General features: G+C 39.5%; 1 protein-coding gene across 6 annotated transcripts in view; it reads left to right on the forward strand.

Moving 5' to 3' along the window:
* The window catches only part of LOC138103673 (ELAV-like protein 2), a 94,790-nt gene that overhangs the window by 63,703 nt on the left and 12,023 nt on the right, over positions 1-19,064 (forward strand). For all 6 annotated transcript variants that reach the window (XM_069002141.1, XM_069002140.1, XM_069002135.1 and 3 more), the window contains one exon: positions 4,193-4,296. In XM_069002141.1, the coding sequence (XP_068858242.1) occupies positions 4,193-4,296 (104 nt within the window). The remainder of the gene's footprint in view (positions 1-4,192; positions 4,297-19,064) is intronic.

Raw genomic sequence — 19,064 nt, forward strand, 5'->3', positions numbered from 1 at the left:
TACAGGCTTGTGAGATGCACTACTTCTACTATGTGGCTTTTGGTTTTTCAGATTTTTTTGAAGAAAAATTCAAGTCAGACTGCTTTTCCCCCATCTATTTCCTCATTCCTTCCAGATCATTTCATCAATTTCACTTTTCCTACTTCAGGTGACTTTTTCTTTTACCAGTCATTTAACTAACTGTTGGGGTTTTTCTGCACCATGTTCTATAATAGTCATAGTGTCTAAAACATAAAATCTAGAAGGAGATTTGCAGAAACATCTTTAAACAGGTTTGAGAAGTAGCCACAAGAGCTATCCAGGAGATGAGGCTCAACTTACAGTTAAATAAGTTAAATAAATATAGTTAAATAAGAAATTCTTGACACTCCTTTATTTAGGACAAGCTAAATTTAATACTACTTGTAGATCTGAGTTTTGAGATAGAGAGGTGAAGACACAGTGTCTTGTCTGTGTTGAGGCAGAGTAGGCCTCAATTTTGAAGAACCTCAAAAAGCAAAACTGGATATTCAGCTGGGTAAACACATAATATCAGACAGAGCACCAGGACAGCTAACCTGGAGAGGTGTAAGAGTTTTTTCAGACAATGTCATTAAGCACAAATTGGAAACACAAAGCTGAGGCAAGAGCGGACTGGAGCTGACCCTGTCTTAAAAGTAGTAGGAGACTAAGCAGCTTTTTGATACACATTTAAATCTGGGGATTGTTTAACTTGTGGATAGCTATAGATTTACTTTCTTTCTTCCATCAGCTTTTTGTGTACTCAGACACGTAATCTATTTTTAAATATGGTACTAAGAGACAAATGTGTGTTCTGCAGGACATTGCTCTCTTGGCAAGTGGCGTTTGGTGTAGAAGAGGCACAGATGGAAGAGTCCAGTTCTGTCATTGTTTAGGTCAGTCCCTCAGGCAATACAAACTAGTCATTACATTCATTAAATAATGAAGTTCCTCTTGGATAGCCTAAGTGGTGGCTGATTTGGTTTAAGTCTAGCTTCTCCTTGTTTTGTCTTGAAAGCAAATGCTTAGACATCGAAGAATGGGGAAAAGCTTCACAGAAGGAGAACTGGTTTGAGTTATCCTAGCCAGTTGCCTCTAATTCTATTTGAGTAAAATTTGTGCACAGTGGGTGTGGTGGTCTCTGTGTCTGAAATCCACAGTAGGGTGAGACTTCTCTCTGGCTTGTACAGCCATAGTGATACTTGAATTTTAGACTGAAGTTTTTATGTGGAACTTAGAAACTCAGTTCTTCCTTGTAACCTGCTTGGTACTTTCCCACCACCTGTCAGACATAGCTTGGAATAGTTGACGTACTGATGGCGTTTGAAGTAGCTGCTTGTACTGCATTTTATTACATGCTTGTCTGAATTTTCTGGAACTTGGCCGTCTGTGTATGAACTGAACAAACCTCTTAACAAGCGGTTAATATAAGCAGGTAGATTTAAGAGTGGTTCCTCGAACATCCGATTCCAGAAATCAGGTTCAATTTACAATTATTTGCATTGTTTGTTCAAAGTCAACATTTATCTTTCTTGCGTGCTGTGAAGAAGGTGATTTTTGGCTCTCAGTTATTGATAATGTGTAATTAAACCACTAATCTTCAAGCATAATTTTAATGTCTAAGAAGTTCTGCGTTTTCTTAATCTTTCTAAATAAATAAGGACTTTAGAGAACACTTCTGAATTTTAGATAATAACCTAAATAAAACAGAAGTAAATAGAATCTCATTCATACATTCACTAAGGGTGAAAAGGACTTCTGGAGATAATCTAGTCATTCCTGTTTCTCAAGCAGATTCTTCTTCAGCAGGTTGCTCAGGACCAGTCAGACTCTTGAGTATCTCTAGGAATGGAAACATCACAACCCCTCTGGTTGCCTGTTTCAGTGTTCTACCACTCTCATGGTGAAAGCTTTTTTTTAATTGTAAAATCAGAATAAAATTGCACAAATTATTTCAGACTTGTCCTGAGTAAATTACTGGGGCTTTTGGTGCACCTTCCTAGGCTAGTGTCCTAATATTTATCAAGTTTAACTAATAGAGTGTCTCCAGAAGAATGGTCATGAATTGAATCCGCTATAACAGCTGGGTAAGCTCTTTGACTGCAGCAGTCTGGGTGTTTTTAGTATGAAAAGTAGATCACATCAACAAAGAAGCATAGGAGGAGTAATTTCTTTACATAATTTCTTTTTCTGTTCAATCTGGAAAGAGCGAGTATTGTATTGGGAACATCCTGTGTGAAATAGCTTTCTTTTTGAGATTTTTAACATCTTTAAAGGTTGTCATTTAAAAGGGTTCCTCAGGAGATTAATAGCAAACACCTGAAATCAGCGTTTCTGTATTGGGAGATAACACTGAAATCAGTCATGCACAAAGAGAGCCTCCTCTTTTTTGGAGATGCTGTTGGGAAGAGTTTCTCCAGACAGTGGGAGTGATGGAGGTGACAGGTACAGAAATTGCTCTACTGTAATCAAACTAATAAGGAAAAAGGCTTCTAGGATTAGAAACTTAGCAATATCTAAGTAGAGCTGTAAATGAGTATAGAAATGCTTTTGAATGTTTCCATATGGTTTGTTACAGAAATATGACAAACTGCTGAGGTTGAAGGCATGAAGAACATGGAGTCTAACCTCTGCTCAGGGCAGGGTTCTCTAGGGCAGGTGCTCAGTCTTCTATCCCACTGGGGTTTGGATTCTCTGTTAATGCATGTATTAATTATATATAATTAACCTGCTCATGGCTCCATCTAGGCAATTTGTGTTTGTCTGTGGTGTTTTTGAGGAGGAGATGGGAGAGAATGGAAGTAGCTTTGGGGGGTGGGGTGGTAGTGGTGTCCTCTCACCTTTGGGGCCATAGGAGGCATAATTGGTGCAAAATTACAAATGCCAGGGGTGATGGGCTTGTAAGTAAACCCTCTCATCATATTTAACTAAGTGCTAAAATTCCTGTTGTTTTTTTGTATTACATGCCGTTAAATGCATACTGTGCACATACCATACAAGAACTTGATACAGCTTGAGTTCTGTTGCATCTTTTTTGAACAATAAATGAATTTGCCATTTGTGCTTTATGTAATGTTGTTTATCCTTTTATATTGTTGTGTATCCAAGCTAATCAGTCTAACTAGCATTTTGTGAATTAGATATGTCAGATGCTTCCCTATGGCCTGTTGACAATTTTTTTTCCTTGTTTTGATGTCTTAAAAACCTAAAAAACCCCAAACAAACAAAAAACACAAAACAAAATAAATGAACAAAACACCAGAATATGGGAATGTTTCTGGAAAGATTTCTACTAATAAAGGGTAGTATTCTTGCTAAGTGTATCCTTTCACTACATTAAAATTTTACACCTATTTGCTTTCTTATACACTAAAAGTACTTCTAAAGTAGTATGCTGGTTAGGGATAGTATACTGTAGGTTTTGAAGTTGTCAAAAGATGACTACTGCTAAAATCAAGTGTTTAATAAGTGCTAAGGCAGAATTAATAGTTAGAAGGGGGCTTTTGTTCAGAGATAAGAACTGATTAAAAATGCTTTATGTTAATCTGTCATCTGAATTTCCAACACTAAATAAACCTGAAAATAATACTGCATCTTCAGCTGATATTTAGCTCTTGATCAGATACTTGTACCTGTTGTTTTAAATATTGGAACAAAATGAGCCTTTAAACTCCTTGTTACTAAGAAGGCTGTATGTAGTGCAGGAATAACATTTGTAAATTATTTTGGTTTCTAATTAGGCTCAAATTCTGAAATTGAGTGAGTTTCAAATGCACTTCGTTTTCCAGCACTAGTCCAGAATTTTTTCAATATACTATTTATGTTCAATAAAAAAGTTTGAGTGGATTCCTGATGTCACTTAAAACTTGATGCTTCTGCACATCCTCTAGTGTCTAAAAGATCGTAATATACTTCTGAACCTATTTTGCTGATCAGTTTTGAAGTCTTGCATTAAACTGAATGTAGCAATTTCTGTGTTGAACACAAGAACAGATGAAGCTACTTGAAATCTACTACTGCTAGTGGAAAAATTGGATGTTGTGACCTTTTGCAATTTTTGTTGTTTGGAGCAGGTACTGTTCTTCAGTATAAGCAATGTTTGCTCAGTGTGTGTCTGTAGGTTTTAAATAGTTAGCTATCCATTGTGTGGCACTGCAGTACTAATGCTGACTTTATTTGTCTTTTTAATCAGGACAGAGCTTGGGTTACGGCTTTGTGAACTACGTTGATCCCAAGGATGCCGAAAAAGCTATCAGTACCCTGAATGGATTGAGACTTCAAACTAAGACTATAAAGGTATGTACTGGAACTGAACTGTTTTGACTTCCTGATTTGTTTTACCTTTACAGGTGTAACAAACATTCTGCTAGTATCAGTAGAGTAAACTAGGATTTCATGTATCAAATGGTCCTTTGTAGTCTGTTTAGATTTAGAGTTAGATTAAGTACATAGAGTGTAGAAAACTTCATTTTCTTAACCCACTTAACACTTTAGATGTACTTGTTTTAACTGAGAATTGTTTAATGCTTTAGTTGAAGAAATGCAGTATTGCATGTTTGAATACCATGTGCTTCCTCATTTTCTCAAAGATGATGTAACTTCCTTATTAGTACTTCAGGTTTTATGTTGCTAGTTGTCTTGTAGGCATTGGTGCCTAAAGGCAGTATAGGTTCCAACCAGCCCATTCTTCCTCATTAACAGCAGGGTTTGCTAGCTGATCACTTGGATGGCAGCTGCCTTCCAACTAGGAGCATGTTTGAGCCATGAAATAAAGTTCACCTCTAAAAAGGTTTGTACTTAAACAGCAGTGCAGAACCACTGAAAGACAACTGAGACAAAAATAAGGTGTCAGTAATTTTGGCCAAAGTGCCTTACCTGTTCTGGATTCATAAAATGTAATAAAGTGGATTACACTATTTGAAACTTAAATACTGCTTTGTAACAAATGGTGACTCATGGCACACAAGTACAATGGATGAAAGACACGGACAGATAGCTTTGCTGCTGGAAGCTCCCTCTGTGTTTCTGGCAGACTTCTTGTTCAGTCTCTCTCATTTTCTACTTCGGGGGAAAATTGAGTAAAGTAATTTTGTGCTCCAGGACTTTCAAAGCTGTCTTTTGGGTGGTGGTGAGAAAGGGAATCTGTTTGTGTTCCAGTAGTATTGTTTTGCATGTAATGCCTTGGATTGAGCCGACATGACTCATATGGTCCAGGGTGGTAATCTGGAAGCTCTGTTAACTACGTAGTCAAAAAAAACGAGGTGGTTATAGAAAATCAAGCCAGGTCTTCCAAATCAAAATGTTCCCTTCTGGGGGATGTGGTAACTTACTTCATGGTCCCCATGTTTGAATTTTTAATCCTCTTTCACCTTGCTAAGTGGTTAATAAAAAAAGGTGAAAATTGAATAGATAGATATGAGCGATAACATGATGCTTTTTCTTTCCTGCCTTCCCAGGACCAAAATGTGGAATCGTAGGTTATATACCAATGACCCTTGCAGTGAGACTAAACCTTATGTCTTTGTTTTCAGGTATTTGTACATTAGAATATCTTTAGCTAAAGCAAAGCTGAAACTCTGGAGTTGTCACAAGCCAAAACGATAGCCTCTTTGCAAAAGTAAAGATACTTTCCTCTAATTAAACAGAGATTATCTTTAAATGCTGATTGTTAATGTTACAAGTAAAATTTTGACTCTAGCTGCCCACATTCAGGGTTGTTGAACTTCAGCAGCACCTTTCCATGTTAGTGTGCATGACTTGAGTGGATAAACTGCTTTACTCTCTTCTCCTTTATTTACTCTTCTTCCTTCTTGGACACTGGGTTTCAGGCCAAGTTTTTGTGACTGGATTTTCCAAGATCACAGAATCACAGGATCTTAGGGGTTGGAATGGACCTTAATGGACCATCTAGTCCCAACCAACCACATTTATCTGTGAAGCAGTAGAAATGGCCAACCTACTGTGAAGCACTTTGTAGTTTACATATTCTTCAGATCAGCCAGGAGGCAATGGTGAGCAGAGGTCAAGTTGATGTCTGAGGTATTTTCTGCCTCTGGAGGCAACATCTTGGGTGGAGGAAGTCACTTATGAGATCTCAGTCCCAGGACCTTAGCAGAGGATACTTCTGTTTATAGACCACAGTGTTCCTGTTTGTCCATAGTTAAGTCAACTACAAAAAAACCAAAAAGACCCTGAGCGAACAACAAAAGAAAAACAAACAAAAAACCAACCAAACAACCAAAGAAAAAAACCCAACAACAAAAACCCAACTTGTTTGACAAACTCAGAATCTAATTCTTAGCTTTCTGCTAAAAAATGAGTGTAACTGAAATTTTTATATATACCTTCAAATGAAAAATTACTGAACAGGAGTGTTAGTGTATATTTAGGCTTCGAAAAAAAAAAATCAGGTATTTGTTCTCTCTGTACATTTTTGGTACTTCTGTAGGAATGCTTAGTACTTTACCAGATTGATGGTTCAAGTTTGTGTCCCATTAGTGTATAAAACTAGAGGGAACTTTGTTGATTCCATCACAGCATGATGTATCCTCACATTATGACTTAATTGAGTGTGATCCTACTCAGAGGGAACTGACTGTCCTGACCCTGATGTGTGATGCTCTGGATAGGGGATGTGACAGATACCTCTGATCCACGGCTTCTATGCTAGCCTGCTCTTCATTGGATATATTTTTCTGATCCCTAAGGGCATGCCATTTACTGTTTTCTTGAAGTGAAGTACATTGAAAAATGTGGATTTGCAAAATGCTGGCTTAAGGGTTTGTTTGTTTTTTTTTTTAATACTGATAGCAGTATAAAATCCTATTACCTCTTTTTAAAAAAAGATCCTGTGGAATGCTTTATGGAATACTTTACTGAATTCTCTGCAAAGTATCTTAACCAACTTTCAGGTGTATATCTCCAAATCAAGTCATAGCAGTCTTGTCTAACCCGGTGTCAGTTGTATTGTCTTCTGATTTAACTGAAGAGTGAAACATTAGGGTGGGTGTACACACTGATGTTGAAGCCTCTTATGGGTGTGTTAGATATGTGAACCCTGCTCAGCTGGATGGTATGCCTCCATTCTTACATAGTGCCCTCTGTGGCGTAATTTATTGTTTATTTGCAATGCATGCAGGCTTATGTGTACTGCAGGTAGCCTGTGAAGTTTGGGCTTCATTGAATTATGCAACTTTAGTTGAAATATATAACTTTAGTGTGAAAACAAGTTGCATCTTATAAAAGCTAAAATATTTTGTGTGACTTCTCTTCTGGAAGGTAATGCTGCTGACAAGCTCCTTATCTCTGTTCTATTTAAGAGACAGTAAAATTGTTGATTTTTGTTCCTGGAGTGATTTTTCTGCTTACCTGCTTATTTTTCCATGACTTTTCTTTTTATTTGGTTTGTCCTGGAAAGATCAATTCTTCCCAAATGTGAAAAACACAGAGGAACGACCAGGTTATGAGGGTCACTGATTTATACATAGGGATGATAAAATTGAGTGCATGTTTTTGTTGTCTTGGCTTTTACTTGGGAGAGGAGAAATGCTCCATGGCTTCCTCTCCTCTTGATTAGGGGGTTTTTATGAGAAAACTGCCAAAAAAGAAAAGAAAAAAAAATCCAAGTAATTTATTGTGAGATACTCTTATTCAGATAATCTCTCAGTGTGGACTAAAAAAAAGCTGCTTAAAAGTCAGATTTAATAAAATTTTCCTTCTCTGAAGTTCTTTGGGTTATTGGAATGTTTACATGGGTAATTATTACCTGTCAGGGGAATAGAAATTTAAGAAATATTTTATCTGAAGAATTAAATCTGTAGGTTTTCTTCCCACTCCTGTATAACTTTGCATGTTATAAAAATAAAAACAGGCTTAATGTGTAACATTCTACCAACTTCCTGCTGGAATGAAGTTTGAAAAATTCTTTGGCTACAAGTACAAGCTGTCCTAGTTTGCCATCATCACCTAGTTGACTGCCCTACTGTAAAAAGTTGTCATGAGACGAGCTAGATAAGACTTCAGTAGAAGAGTGAATACTAAGCAGTCAGCTTTGCAAATGCCCAAAAAAGTGAAGTACAGCAAGGGAAGACTTGAAGTGAGGGGTGTGCTTCAAGCTCACTAGTGTTCTTTGAGTCATTGTTGTTAAAACTTAGCACTATGCAATGCAATTTCACTTGGTGCCTTGAATCACTACTTAGATTTACAACATTCAATGTAAAGGAGTTATCCTGTAACTTAACTGCTCAGAAGCTGCACCCTTAAGAAATTTTACCAATTATAATAATCTTGAAAATGCTTTGGACACTTAATGGAAAATAGCAAAATACTAAAAAAAAGGCACATGCTGGTTTGATTTCTGAGTTTAGTGCAGCAGGTAGAAAAGATTTATATTGTTCCTATCTTCACCACTGATGTTTGTAGAGAAAAATTTTGGTAGTGTCACTTCTTTGTAGTAATTTTTTGATTAGGTAATATCCCTGGGTAGCAATGAGTTGTGTAAAAAGTCTATTAAAATACCAGAGGCGAGCTGTGAAGGTGAGAGAAACCCTCCTTACCTTCTTGATTTTTTTTTTTTAATTGATTCCTGCCCACCCCTCCACTAATATTAAAGAACATTGATCTAGTAAGGAGTATAAGCGAATCCTGTGTGGAGGTTTAATTTAAAGCTAGTGAGTTTTACTGATGTTGTCAATCAGCAAAGGATGAGAGAGGATCTCTCAGCAGAGCCAGAGCATTTAGTGGTCTTGACAGGGTAATTAATTACCTCAGGACTGTATTCTTAAGGTCAAATTGAACTGCTCTAGCAGACGGAAGAACAATTTTTCTTGGAAGAAAGGTAAAGGTGGTTTTTTTCCTTAAATTTCTACAGGACTTATGTAAATTATAATTGTGCAGTCTTTTAGCTATATTAACAGTTGAAGTTTTGACAGCATTTTCATTCTTATACTACGCACTCACACGTCTTTTCACCCCCAGGTAAAATTTGTTCTCTTCACTGAAATTCAGATCTCCTCAGACTTTGAATGTTACTTAACCAGCTTAAGCTGGCTGCTTGCCTTACATGTAGCTGAATAAGGAGGAGGATTCAGTTCTTAATGCATATTGCTGTCACTTCCTGTAAACCACATTATGGCCACGTGGTTGTTTGTTCATTCACACACAGTGTCAGGCCAAACCATGAAATGTGCTATTCTCACCTTCAGCAATCATAGGTTGCTTTCTGTTTGAGCCCAAAGTGCCATATTGCTGCTCATTAGAGTGTCTTTCAAGAGTCCATCCCTGTTTCTCTGAGGGAGAGAATCCTTGGACCAGTGCAGCTCACCCTGATGAGGTTGCTGAGCAGGTTTGCAGCCAGAAAACTTCAGTGGTTCAATAAGGTCCTTGCTGAGCTGCATAGGGGTTTCCTGACACAGAAATGGAGATGTTAGAAGGGGCCAGACATACTGTGTAGAGCTGGTGGAGGTCTGCAGCCATTGCTCGAAAGCCAAGTCTTACGCGATTAAAAACAAACAAGCAAAGTCAACAAAACAGAGAAAAAACTGCTTGTTACTACTGATATTGATGCTGCATTTTTGTACCCTGCCCTCCCTATGCTATGCAAAGTCCTCTAAAAACGTTGTGGCTTTCTGCATGGATTCAAAATGCTATAAATGCTAGGCATGGAGATCTGTCCATTGTTTTGAGGGGTTTTGTTTGTTTGTTTGGGTTTCTTTAATTATTTTATTTTGTTTTAAAACCAATATCTGTTTTCTTTATAAGAGGGTCTTTATTATTGTAAAATATGGTTGTGCTTACTTTTGAAATTATGGCAGTCTTCAGGCAAATAGACCTCTGTTAAGATAGCAGCTTTCAAGTTTTTTGTCATATGTTGACTCTTTTGTCTTTAATCCATTAATTAATAGTTTTTTTAGAAAGGTTGTGAGATATTCCAGTGAACTGTAAGTTGCAATGGATGTGTTTCCTGCATTTCTAGATACGCCTGTGTAATACTGCAAGAGATACCCAAGTGTTGTGCTTGCCAGAGACTCTCTCAGTAGTAGCAGCTCCTTAGGTACAAACCTGAGGTTTACTCATTTCCTTCAGGAGGATAATTGACTTGTTGCGTTTTAAGATTTTATTCCTGTTTGTATTATTCATGTGGAGGGCTTCATATTATACTGTGTACTCTTGTCCTCCTTGAAAGGTAACTGCTTTTTTTTTATTCCTAATGCATCTGAAATTCCTGTGCCCTCATTGTTTAGACATGAGTGGGGATCAGAATCATGAATGTAAAGTATGAGGGAAGGTCTTTTGAGACTGTAAGAATGTGAAAAGTATGAAATAGAAAATGTTTGGAGACTTGTTCTCCTTTCTTTTCATATATTTTATTTGTACTTAAATTCTAAGTTAAGTATTTCGTATTTTTAGCAAGACAGTGATAGTTATTGACTGCACGTTTTAAAGTGTTCTTCTGTATTGGTCCTTGTTCTGTGATCGTAGTGCATAATTAGCATCTTGTGTCTTATGTCAGTGAACTTGATTATTGTTTTTCTTTTATCAGAAGCTTATGACCCTGATTTAAAATGGTTACAGTATCTTGAGCTCTTCTGGAAAAAACCTCTGCTTCAGTTCCTGTCAGTAGCAGGCTTTCCAGCTGGTTTCTGTTCTTAGCACGTTACATGCATTTGTTTCTGTTCACCAAGTGGCATTTTGGGTGTCAGTTGTTTTAGAATAAGTCTTCCAAAAGCCTTTTGCTGGTGTTCCTCTGTGCTATGAGCAGAAGCATTTTATGAGGTCTTCCTATCTGAGCAGTGTGCTGTCCTTTAATTGGTTATATCCGGAGGAAGACTTCTGGTCTTCGTCCTCTCAGATATAGAAGACTGGTCTTAAGTCTAAATTTGTCATGTTGGTCCACTCATTCCCTCAGCTGAGTGGCAACAGATGTAGATCCCATGACCCTGGGACTGAGGCCTGGGACTCTGGCATGGGTTGTAGCTGTCAGAGCTGGAACACTTTGAGATGTGGGCTAAAATAGAGAAACCTCTTTGATAATAATGCTGAAAGGCTGTTGCTTCAGCGTCTGTTTTTTTCAGTGCATTCCCTATTGCACAGCAGGCTGTAAAAGCAGGACCTTTATGGGATATGGTTGTATTTACCAGCTTAATCTAAGCTTGTAAGTGAAGCTCTGTTGAGCTTTTTTAGTTCCACAGGGTTGCCTTTAGTGAGGGAAGTCTGGAATTCCAGTTTGCTCTGTCCACAGAAACGTGCTACTGCAGGCCTCCACCATACTCAGCACAGCATATAAATGTTCAACAAGGTAGTCTTGTGTACTGGGAAAAGTGGCCTTGAAGCTTTTTTTGGAGTGGAACAATGTTTATTTGAGGGGAGACAGGAAGTAAACTTGATGAATGTACAGCAATGTACTCTCCTGTTTCAGGAAAAAAGCTGTCACTGGCCAGTGACAAGCTGAGACATCATCTCTGAGGTGTGATGCAGCATCTTCTTGCTAGAAATCAAATTAAGAAGAATTCTTGAGTCATGGTATCTCATACAAATTTAAGTGCAAATGAATATCACTTGCCTGGCACAATGGCCTCTGAGAACATTGCTGTGAGAAAAAGCAGTATCTCCTTGTTTCTGTTGTGCTTGCCAAGGAGGCATACATGTTCCTAAAGTATTCCTTTTCTCAGTATAAATCTGTCTTCTTTGTAAGTAGGTTTAACCCGTTTTCATCTGCACGTACTGGATGGTAGTTTTTTGTTGGAGGCTTTTTTTTCCACAGAAACATGCATTTTAGAAGAACTGGACACTACTCTGAAGGGCAAGTAGTGTTTTAAGCAGAAAGATTGCATTTGAAGCTCGTGAATTTAAATATTTACTGAAATACTGATTTTAGCATTTAAAGATTTCAGATTTAAAGACCTGGGTGAAGACATTAAGTAGAGGTGTTTAGGAATAGATTATATTAAATTCTCAAGTTTTTTGAGGGAATGCTATTACTTTGTCCTCTATTAATAATAAGATAAAAGAGCTCAAAGCACAGTACCTGAGGTATTTGTAGGTAGTAGCAGATAGTAAGAAACTGCAACACTCACTTGTAGGGGACTGTATCTCTTTATTATTTTTGGTAACTTCTTTGTTTAACCTGCTAACTTGCACAGTTTTCACTTGAAAATTGTAAATCTGTTCATCTTGATGTTAGGAAATTAAATATTAAAGCAGTGAAAATAGTTTCATTTGGTGGTGTAATGTTTGCATTTCTAGAAACAAGTGTCTTTCCTAGTAACTGCAGTGGAAAATTTCAGTAAAACTGTTTTTAAATTGGTATCTCCAGGGTAGTGCTGTTCAGTGTTGTACAGTGTGTATCATCATTCAGTATTTAAAACTGCAGGCTTTCAGGCGGTTTATTGGCTTGCCTTGTGTTCAGTGGTTTTGACATTGCATAACTGTAATGTTCACCTGTTGAATTAGCTGTGGAAGTAAAATAAAATCTTGGTACGGCTGTTAATTCAGTCCATGTAAAAACTGTTTAAATAGACTAAATCTAGAACTATCAGCAAGTAATTTCTGAGTGAGCAGACTGACAGGATATAGTTAGGGAGATGAGTCTGGAGAGTCTCTGCTTTAAATGAGTATCACTAGTGAAATAACTGGACTTTGACATCAAAAATGAGGAGGGATATGTCCCATGTATAGCACATAATCTAGGCAAGGTTCTTTTGCATGGGTATTAGTTATACCAGTAGTATTTTGTGGTGTCCTTGTTTTTCTCTAGTGGTACTGACTTGCAGGAGCCACAGATTACTAGTAATGTTTTTCCAAGGAAAACCCAACTTAAATTACATTGGGTTTCTGAAGTTACATGTTTCTTTCAGATTTCTTGCCTGGCCAGTAGTTCTGGTGTTTAGCAAGATGGTTAAATACAGTGTTCATATGTTGGTGATGAACCACTGGTTTTGGTTTAATACATATTATTCCTGTTACTAATGTGCCCAAATTCAATGTGTCGGGAGTAGTCACTGGGATGCTTTCCATATAGGGTAATCGGTGATCAGCATAATGTTCTTAGACATGAAAAATAGCTTGTAAACATGCTTCAAGAACTTGAAGGTAATGACACTGAAACTGGATATGTAAGAGTAGTGTATACTGCTTAGAATATTGCTTTCATTTATCTGCACTCTTGAATTTGCATTCCGTGTAGGCCTTGACTCTTATGTCAAACTATTTGAAATGTCTTTTACCAGCCAGGGCATGGGCAATACTGGATCAGCTGTCACCATGAAAGAACTCATACTCACTTACCAGAGGAAAGTGAGAGAGTTTTGCAGAAACTGCTTTATATCTTGACAGATGCCAGTTCTGTATCACAAGGTAAACTTGCAGTAAGTTAGCAAATTGTTTTTGTAGGTTTCTTCTCTTTTGATAGACTCTGTGTGAATTTATATTCTTAATATGTGGTAGCATGTGTCCAGCAGTGTGAATTCCCCTTTGAAAGACAGTGTCTCTATTTTGAATTCCTCTTGGAATGACTAGGAAGAAAATGACTGTGTTGCTGATTTCATACAAAAAGCTGACTGGAAATCCCCTGTCCTGTCCTCTCTTACATCCTGTCTTTGTGTGAAGTCCATGTCTAAAAATTTCCTTAAGATATGTTATGTGTTGCTGGAGAATCACAGAATGTCTGAGGTTGAAGGCATCTCTGAGAGCTTGTACACTATAAGCAGGTTGCTTAGGCCTGTGTCCACATGGATTTTGAATGCCTTCAGAGTTAGGCTCCACAATCTGAGTTACTTCTTCCAATGCTTGATCACCCTTTATTTACCATGAAAATGTGTTTCCTTGTAGAATGAAATCTGTACAAAATTTCCAAATGAAATTTTTTGTGTTTCAGTTTGTGCCCATTTACTCTTGTTTTGTCACTTGATATTGCAAAGAACTGTGTGGATCCATTTTCTTTGTTTCCTTCATCAGATTTTTATGGCTAAGATTTTATCTCCAGACTGAGCAGTGCCAACTCTCAGCCTTCCCTTGCATCAGAGGTGCTCCAGTCCCGTAATCACTTCTGCGACCACTTACTGGATTCGGTCAGGTTGGAAATACCTTACTGCAGTGGAGAGCCCAGTGCTGGAAATAAGACACTTGCAGAGGACTAACAGTGCTGCCTAGATAGGAAGAATCACTGCCCTTCACCTGTTGGTGAAGCTACTAATTCAGCCTAGGTGCCTGTCGGCCATCTGTGTCACTACATTTTCTTGGCTTATCATCAACTTTGTGTCTATCAGGACTCCAAAGTTCTCTGACAAGCTGCTTTCCAGCCAGTCAGCTCCCAGCATGTTCTGGTACATGGGATTTTTCTCTCCAGTGGGAGGATTCTGATTTTCTTGTTGTTGAACGTCTTTGAGTTTCCTGCTTGCCCAATTCTCCAGTCTGCTGAAGTTCCTCAGGATGGCAGCACAACCCTCCAGCCTGTCAGCCACTCCTCAAAGCTTTACATCATCACTTGAGATGTTGCATTACCCCATCATCTAGTGCAGATGTTGGATCCAGTGTCGATGGAGGCCAGGGACTAGCTTCCAACTGAACATCATGCCACTGACTGTGACCCATTGAGCCTAGTAGTTCAGCCAGTTTTCAGTCTTATCACTGTCCCCCTTAACTAGTATGTGTTTAAGCATACACAAGTATAAAAATACTATTCGCGCATGCTGGCTCGAGGAGAAGCCCAGAGGTGTAGCCATGCAGCCTCTGATTTACTGCAGCACACACAAAAGGATCAGAGGGGAGGCTCTCCTCACCCCAGGGAGCCGTCCCTTGAGCAGAGTGTGAGAGCACGCAGGCAGAGACGAAGAAGCAGAGAGAGGGAACTCTCCATACAATTTCCAAGCAGAAGGTTTATTTCAGGTGAAATGATGGGGGGGGAAGACGAGCCAAAGATCTGAGGGTGTCCAGGGATTTTATAGTGGGGATAGGAAAGGCGAGGGGGGATAAGGGGTACAGCAGATGGGATACTTGACAGGAGGTAGGGTTGAGTGCAAGGGAACCAGTGGAAATAACACAAAGGACGAATTAGGGAAGGAACCAATGGGGTGTTGAGTACAACAGAACTTTCTAGAATTAATATATATTAACTTAGGGGAAATGAATATTAACAAACTTACACATAAAACAAGGAGGGGAAAACATGAACCTATCACATAAAAATATGGAAAATGCAGAGCCGGGGGATTATGGGCTCTCACCCTAACCAGGGAGTGAGGCATAATGCTTCGGTGCCTGACCACCACAGCTTGGTGTCTGTTGGATCTTCAGGGGTCAGGGTGGCTGCAGCCACTTGCACTGCTACACAGAAGTGTATACTTGATGTGCATCTGGTGAGGATAATACAGGAGAGCGTCAGGTCTGAACAGATGATTTAAATAACATCCACTGTTCTTCTCTTGTTCACCAATGCAATCCTTTCATTCTAGAAGGATCTAGTTAAGATGGTCAGACATGGTTTTGTCTTTATAAATCCATGCTGACTGTATTCAGTCACCTCTGTGTCATTCATGTGACTGAAGGAGACTTCCATGGTTAGTTCCTCAATCACCTTTCCAGGGACTGAGTTTTCTGACTGACCTGTATCTATCCAGAGGGCAAGAGAGTTTCTTGCCACTAAGGTGGATGGTACTTGCTTCCTTCCACTACTCAGAAACAACCCCTGTTCCCCACGACCTTTCAAAGTGTATTGGGTCTGGCTGAGCTGGAGCTCATTTCCCTGTAACAGCCCGCATGGTGCTGCTGCACTTTGCAGTGATAGTTGGAAAGGAGTTGATAGCACACCAGTGTTTTGGCTATTGCTCAGCAGCACCAGCACAGCATCAGCACTGTCTCTCCAACATTCCTCCCTCCGTCAAGGGGCTGGGGGTGGGCAAGGTCCAAGGAGGGGTCACAACCAGGCCAGCTGACCCAGACTGACCAAAGGAATATTCCATGGCATATGATGTCAGCTCAGATGGAAAAGCTGAGGGAGGGGAGGAGGAGGAACAGGGGCATTGGTCATTTTAGTGTTTGCCTTCCAGAGCAGCCGCTCCACACGCTGAAGCCCAGCTTCCCGGGAAGTGGCTGAGCATTGCTCACCAATAGGAAGCAGAGATTAATTTATTTTTTTCCATTTTCTTATGTGCATGCAAACTTTTGCTTTTTTTTTATTGCTTTAGTAAACTGCCTTATCTCAACTTAGAATCTTATATTTCTTTTCCCTGTCCTGCTGGGAAAGGGACTGATTGAACAGCTTGGTGGGCACCTAGTGCCCAGTCAAGGTCAATCCACTACACAAAGACAACCAAGAGTTGCCTTTCAGCAGCATCTGTCAGCTTCCTCAGCACTTGTGGGCACAGCCTTTCAGGCCCCATGGACTTCTCTCCGTGCAGTTTTAAGTATTCCTCACTGTGGTCCTCCACCACTGAGGGTATGTGCTCCTTGTTTCAGGCTTTTCTACTGCTCTTGGGCCTGGGATCCCTGGAGGTCAGTTCTGCTGATAAAGACTGGTACTAAATGTCCTGTCTTTTTTTCTGTGTTCCCAGTCAGCAGTTTTCCTGTCCTGTCCAGCAGTGAATTTGTTTTTCCTTCGTCTTCCTTCTGCTGACAGATCATTTTGTTGCCTTTCAGGTCTCTCACCAGTTTAAAATCCAGCTGGGTTTTACTTTCTCTAACCTCATCTATGTGTGACTGGAAACTATTTCTATTCTTGTTTTCACATCCTTTACATGTTGGGTTTATGTTGGAGTTCAGTTCCTTGTTCATCCAGGCAGGTCCCCAGACACCTTCGCTTGCTAGATTTGGGTCGGAGGTGATCCTTCAGTCACTGGAGGTGGCAAGCAGGGACGTCAACATGGTTTCCAGACCTAGAAGCTGTTCTAGCAGCTTGGTTTGTAGGAACTGTGGTATCCATGCCTGTGCTGCTGGGCTGCTGTAATCATCAGAGAGGTCAGGGCAATGTGTGGGTAAGAAGGGAGAATTTTCATTTCATTCTCATCACTGTTGAACTTGAGCCGCAGATCAGCAGACCTTGTGAGTGAGTTAACTTGCTTCTAGCCTACTTCAGTGCCAGCGACCAGCAGGAGGCGGGGTCAAAAAGCTTTGGATATTAAGCATTACCTCACAGGTCACTTATTTTAAAGTTTTTCTTTGTGTTTTATGTGTCTTTTCATACAGATCACAACTCTGTTATTTCTGCTTATGTTGTACTTCCTCTATTTTATTCCATCTAATGTGTTGAATTAGAACGATTTCGACAGTTAGGAGCAGGCTACTCATTGTAAAGTCCAGTTACTGCGTTGGATTGCTTAGAAAGTGGAGCTATTTGATCTGTCACCATCTATAGAACTACTTCTAGAGCCAAGTCTAGATAGTTAGAAGACTGGGAAAACAGTAGCACCACAAGGTATAGCTTATGGGTCTTGGCAGGCCTTCGGCGTTTTCTATTTTTACAGACATTTTTGTTTTGTTTGAAAAGATCTTGTGAGGCTTACACTCTGCAGCCTCTGTTCTGAGTCCTTGCAAGCGTGCGTGCTTAGAAAGCAGCCTCACAACAGGTATTTGAGTTAAACACAGGTAATGTAAAGTCCAGAGTACCTCCTTAATCTTCAGCTAACAGCAGGGGGTTTGGTTTTTCAGTCATGAAACGTTGTTTGGCCAGCAGTTGCATAGCTTTCTTGTTAAATTTAAAGATAAGCCACTGGTTTTCATCCTTCCATCCACTCCAGGAATTGGACATTTTCTCCAGAGGACCAGAACAAACGCGTATGGAAAGAAAAGCTTCTGTCTGACAGCTTAAAAAGATTGGATAGGACACTACTCAATGTATCTCAGTTCCAGATGGAATTAAAAACTGTGAAACAGTTTATTGTGTTCAGTTATGAGTCGACTTAGTTGCTATGCCCACCTACCCTGTAGATTCGGGGGCTGAGAGGGTGTGGAAGAAGTGGAAGGGTTTCTTTGGAAAACAAACATTAAAGTAGCTATTCAGAACTGCTTGGGTTTGGTAATTCATCATTTTACTGGGACTAGTCCTATTCCCCAGGCATAGGAAATATGTCTCCATTCCTTGGCCTTGGGTCTCCTTAAAGTCATCCTGGCAAGTGAGGCATGGAAGTTTATTTCTTAAGGAAGCTCAGGGCCAAATGGGCAAGTTGAGCAAGATTGTTCATTCCTTAGCCATTGGTTTTTTCTGCCTGGTTAGAAAAGGGTAGCTGTCATTGTCTTCATTGCTTCTTTGGCTGAATGCGGGCAAACTTTACTCTCTGTTTTCCTGTAACTTTGAACACAGGGCTTTAGCTCTTGTGTGGCTCTCCTGTGGAAAAGAACAAGGCAGTGTGTCTTACCAGGTTCCATGTTGGATAGCTACAAGTTTTTGAGGTCAGTCCTCTTCAGCCAGCACAAAGGTACCTTGCACAAAGCCTCTGGGCGGAACTTGAAGGATCACAGCAGTGTTCAGGGTACTGCTTGTTTAATCTCCAGCATGCTCTCTTCTGTTTTGCTTCTGCAGCAGTCTTAAGAGTCTGCTGATCTGCATGGAAATGAGACAGGAAGGGTTTGAAAAGAAATATCAAAGAATTAGGCAAAAGACAGAATGACAGAATCAAGTTCCAGTTGCCCAGGATTGGCTAACAGTGCATGGAAGGGGAGGGAGGGAAAGGAGATAAATCGGACTACTTCTTGACGATCCTTTTTACTTTTGCATGGGTGAAAAGCCTAGATAACGTATTTTGTCCTATTTGAGAAGCACAGATATTCTGTCCTAAGCATTCTTGTGGTAAAACCACTTGTACAAACTTCAGTAGGAGGTAGTGAATGTGCTGTTTTGTAGCATGTGTCTAAAGGTCAAAGAATCTACTTGATAATCTTAAAATATTTTTGACTGACACTTCAAGGCAGCAGGTAAAAAAACTTCTGTCCAAAAGGATCTGAGAAGCTCACTGTTAAATGGCATTTGATTTTAACACCTCTGTTGCAGAAATTAACAAGCAGCTGAACAGGCAAAATACAGGTTGGATTCCAACTTCTGCCATTCGTTCTTAGGCATGTGAAAGTGATGTAGC

This window comes from Aphelocoma coerulescens (assembly GCF_041296385.1).
Source record: "Aphelocoma coerulescens isolate FSJ_1873_10779 chromosome Z unlocalized genomic scaffold, UR_Acoe_1.0 ChrZ, whole genome shotgun sequence".
NCBI classification, from domain to species: domain Eukaryota; kingdom Metazoa; phylum Chordata; class Aves; order Passeriformes; family Corvidae; genus Aphelocoma; species Aphelocoma coerulescens.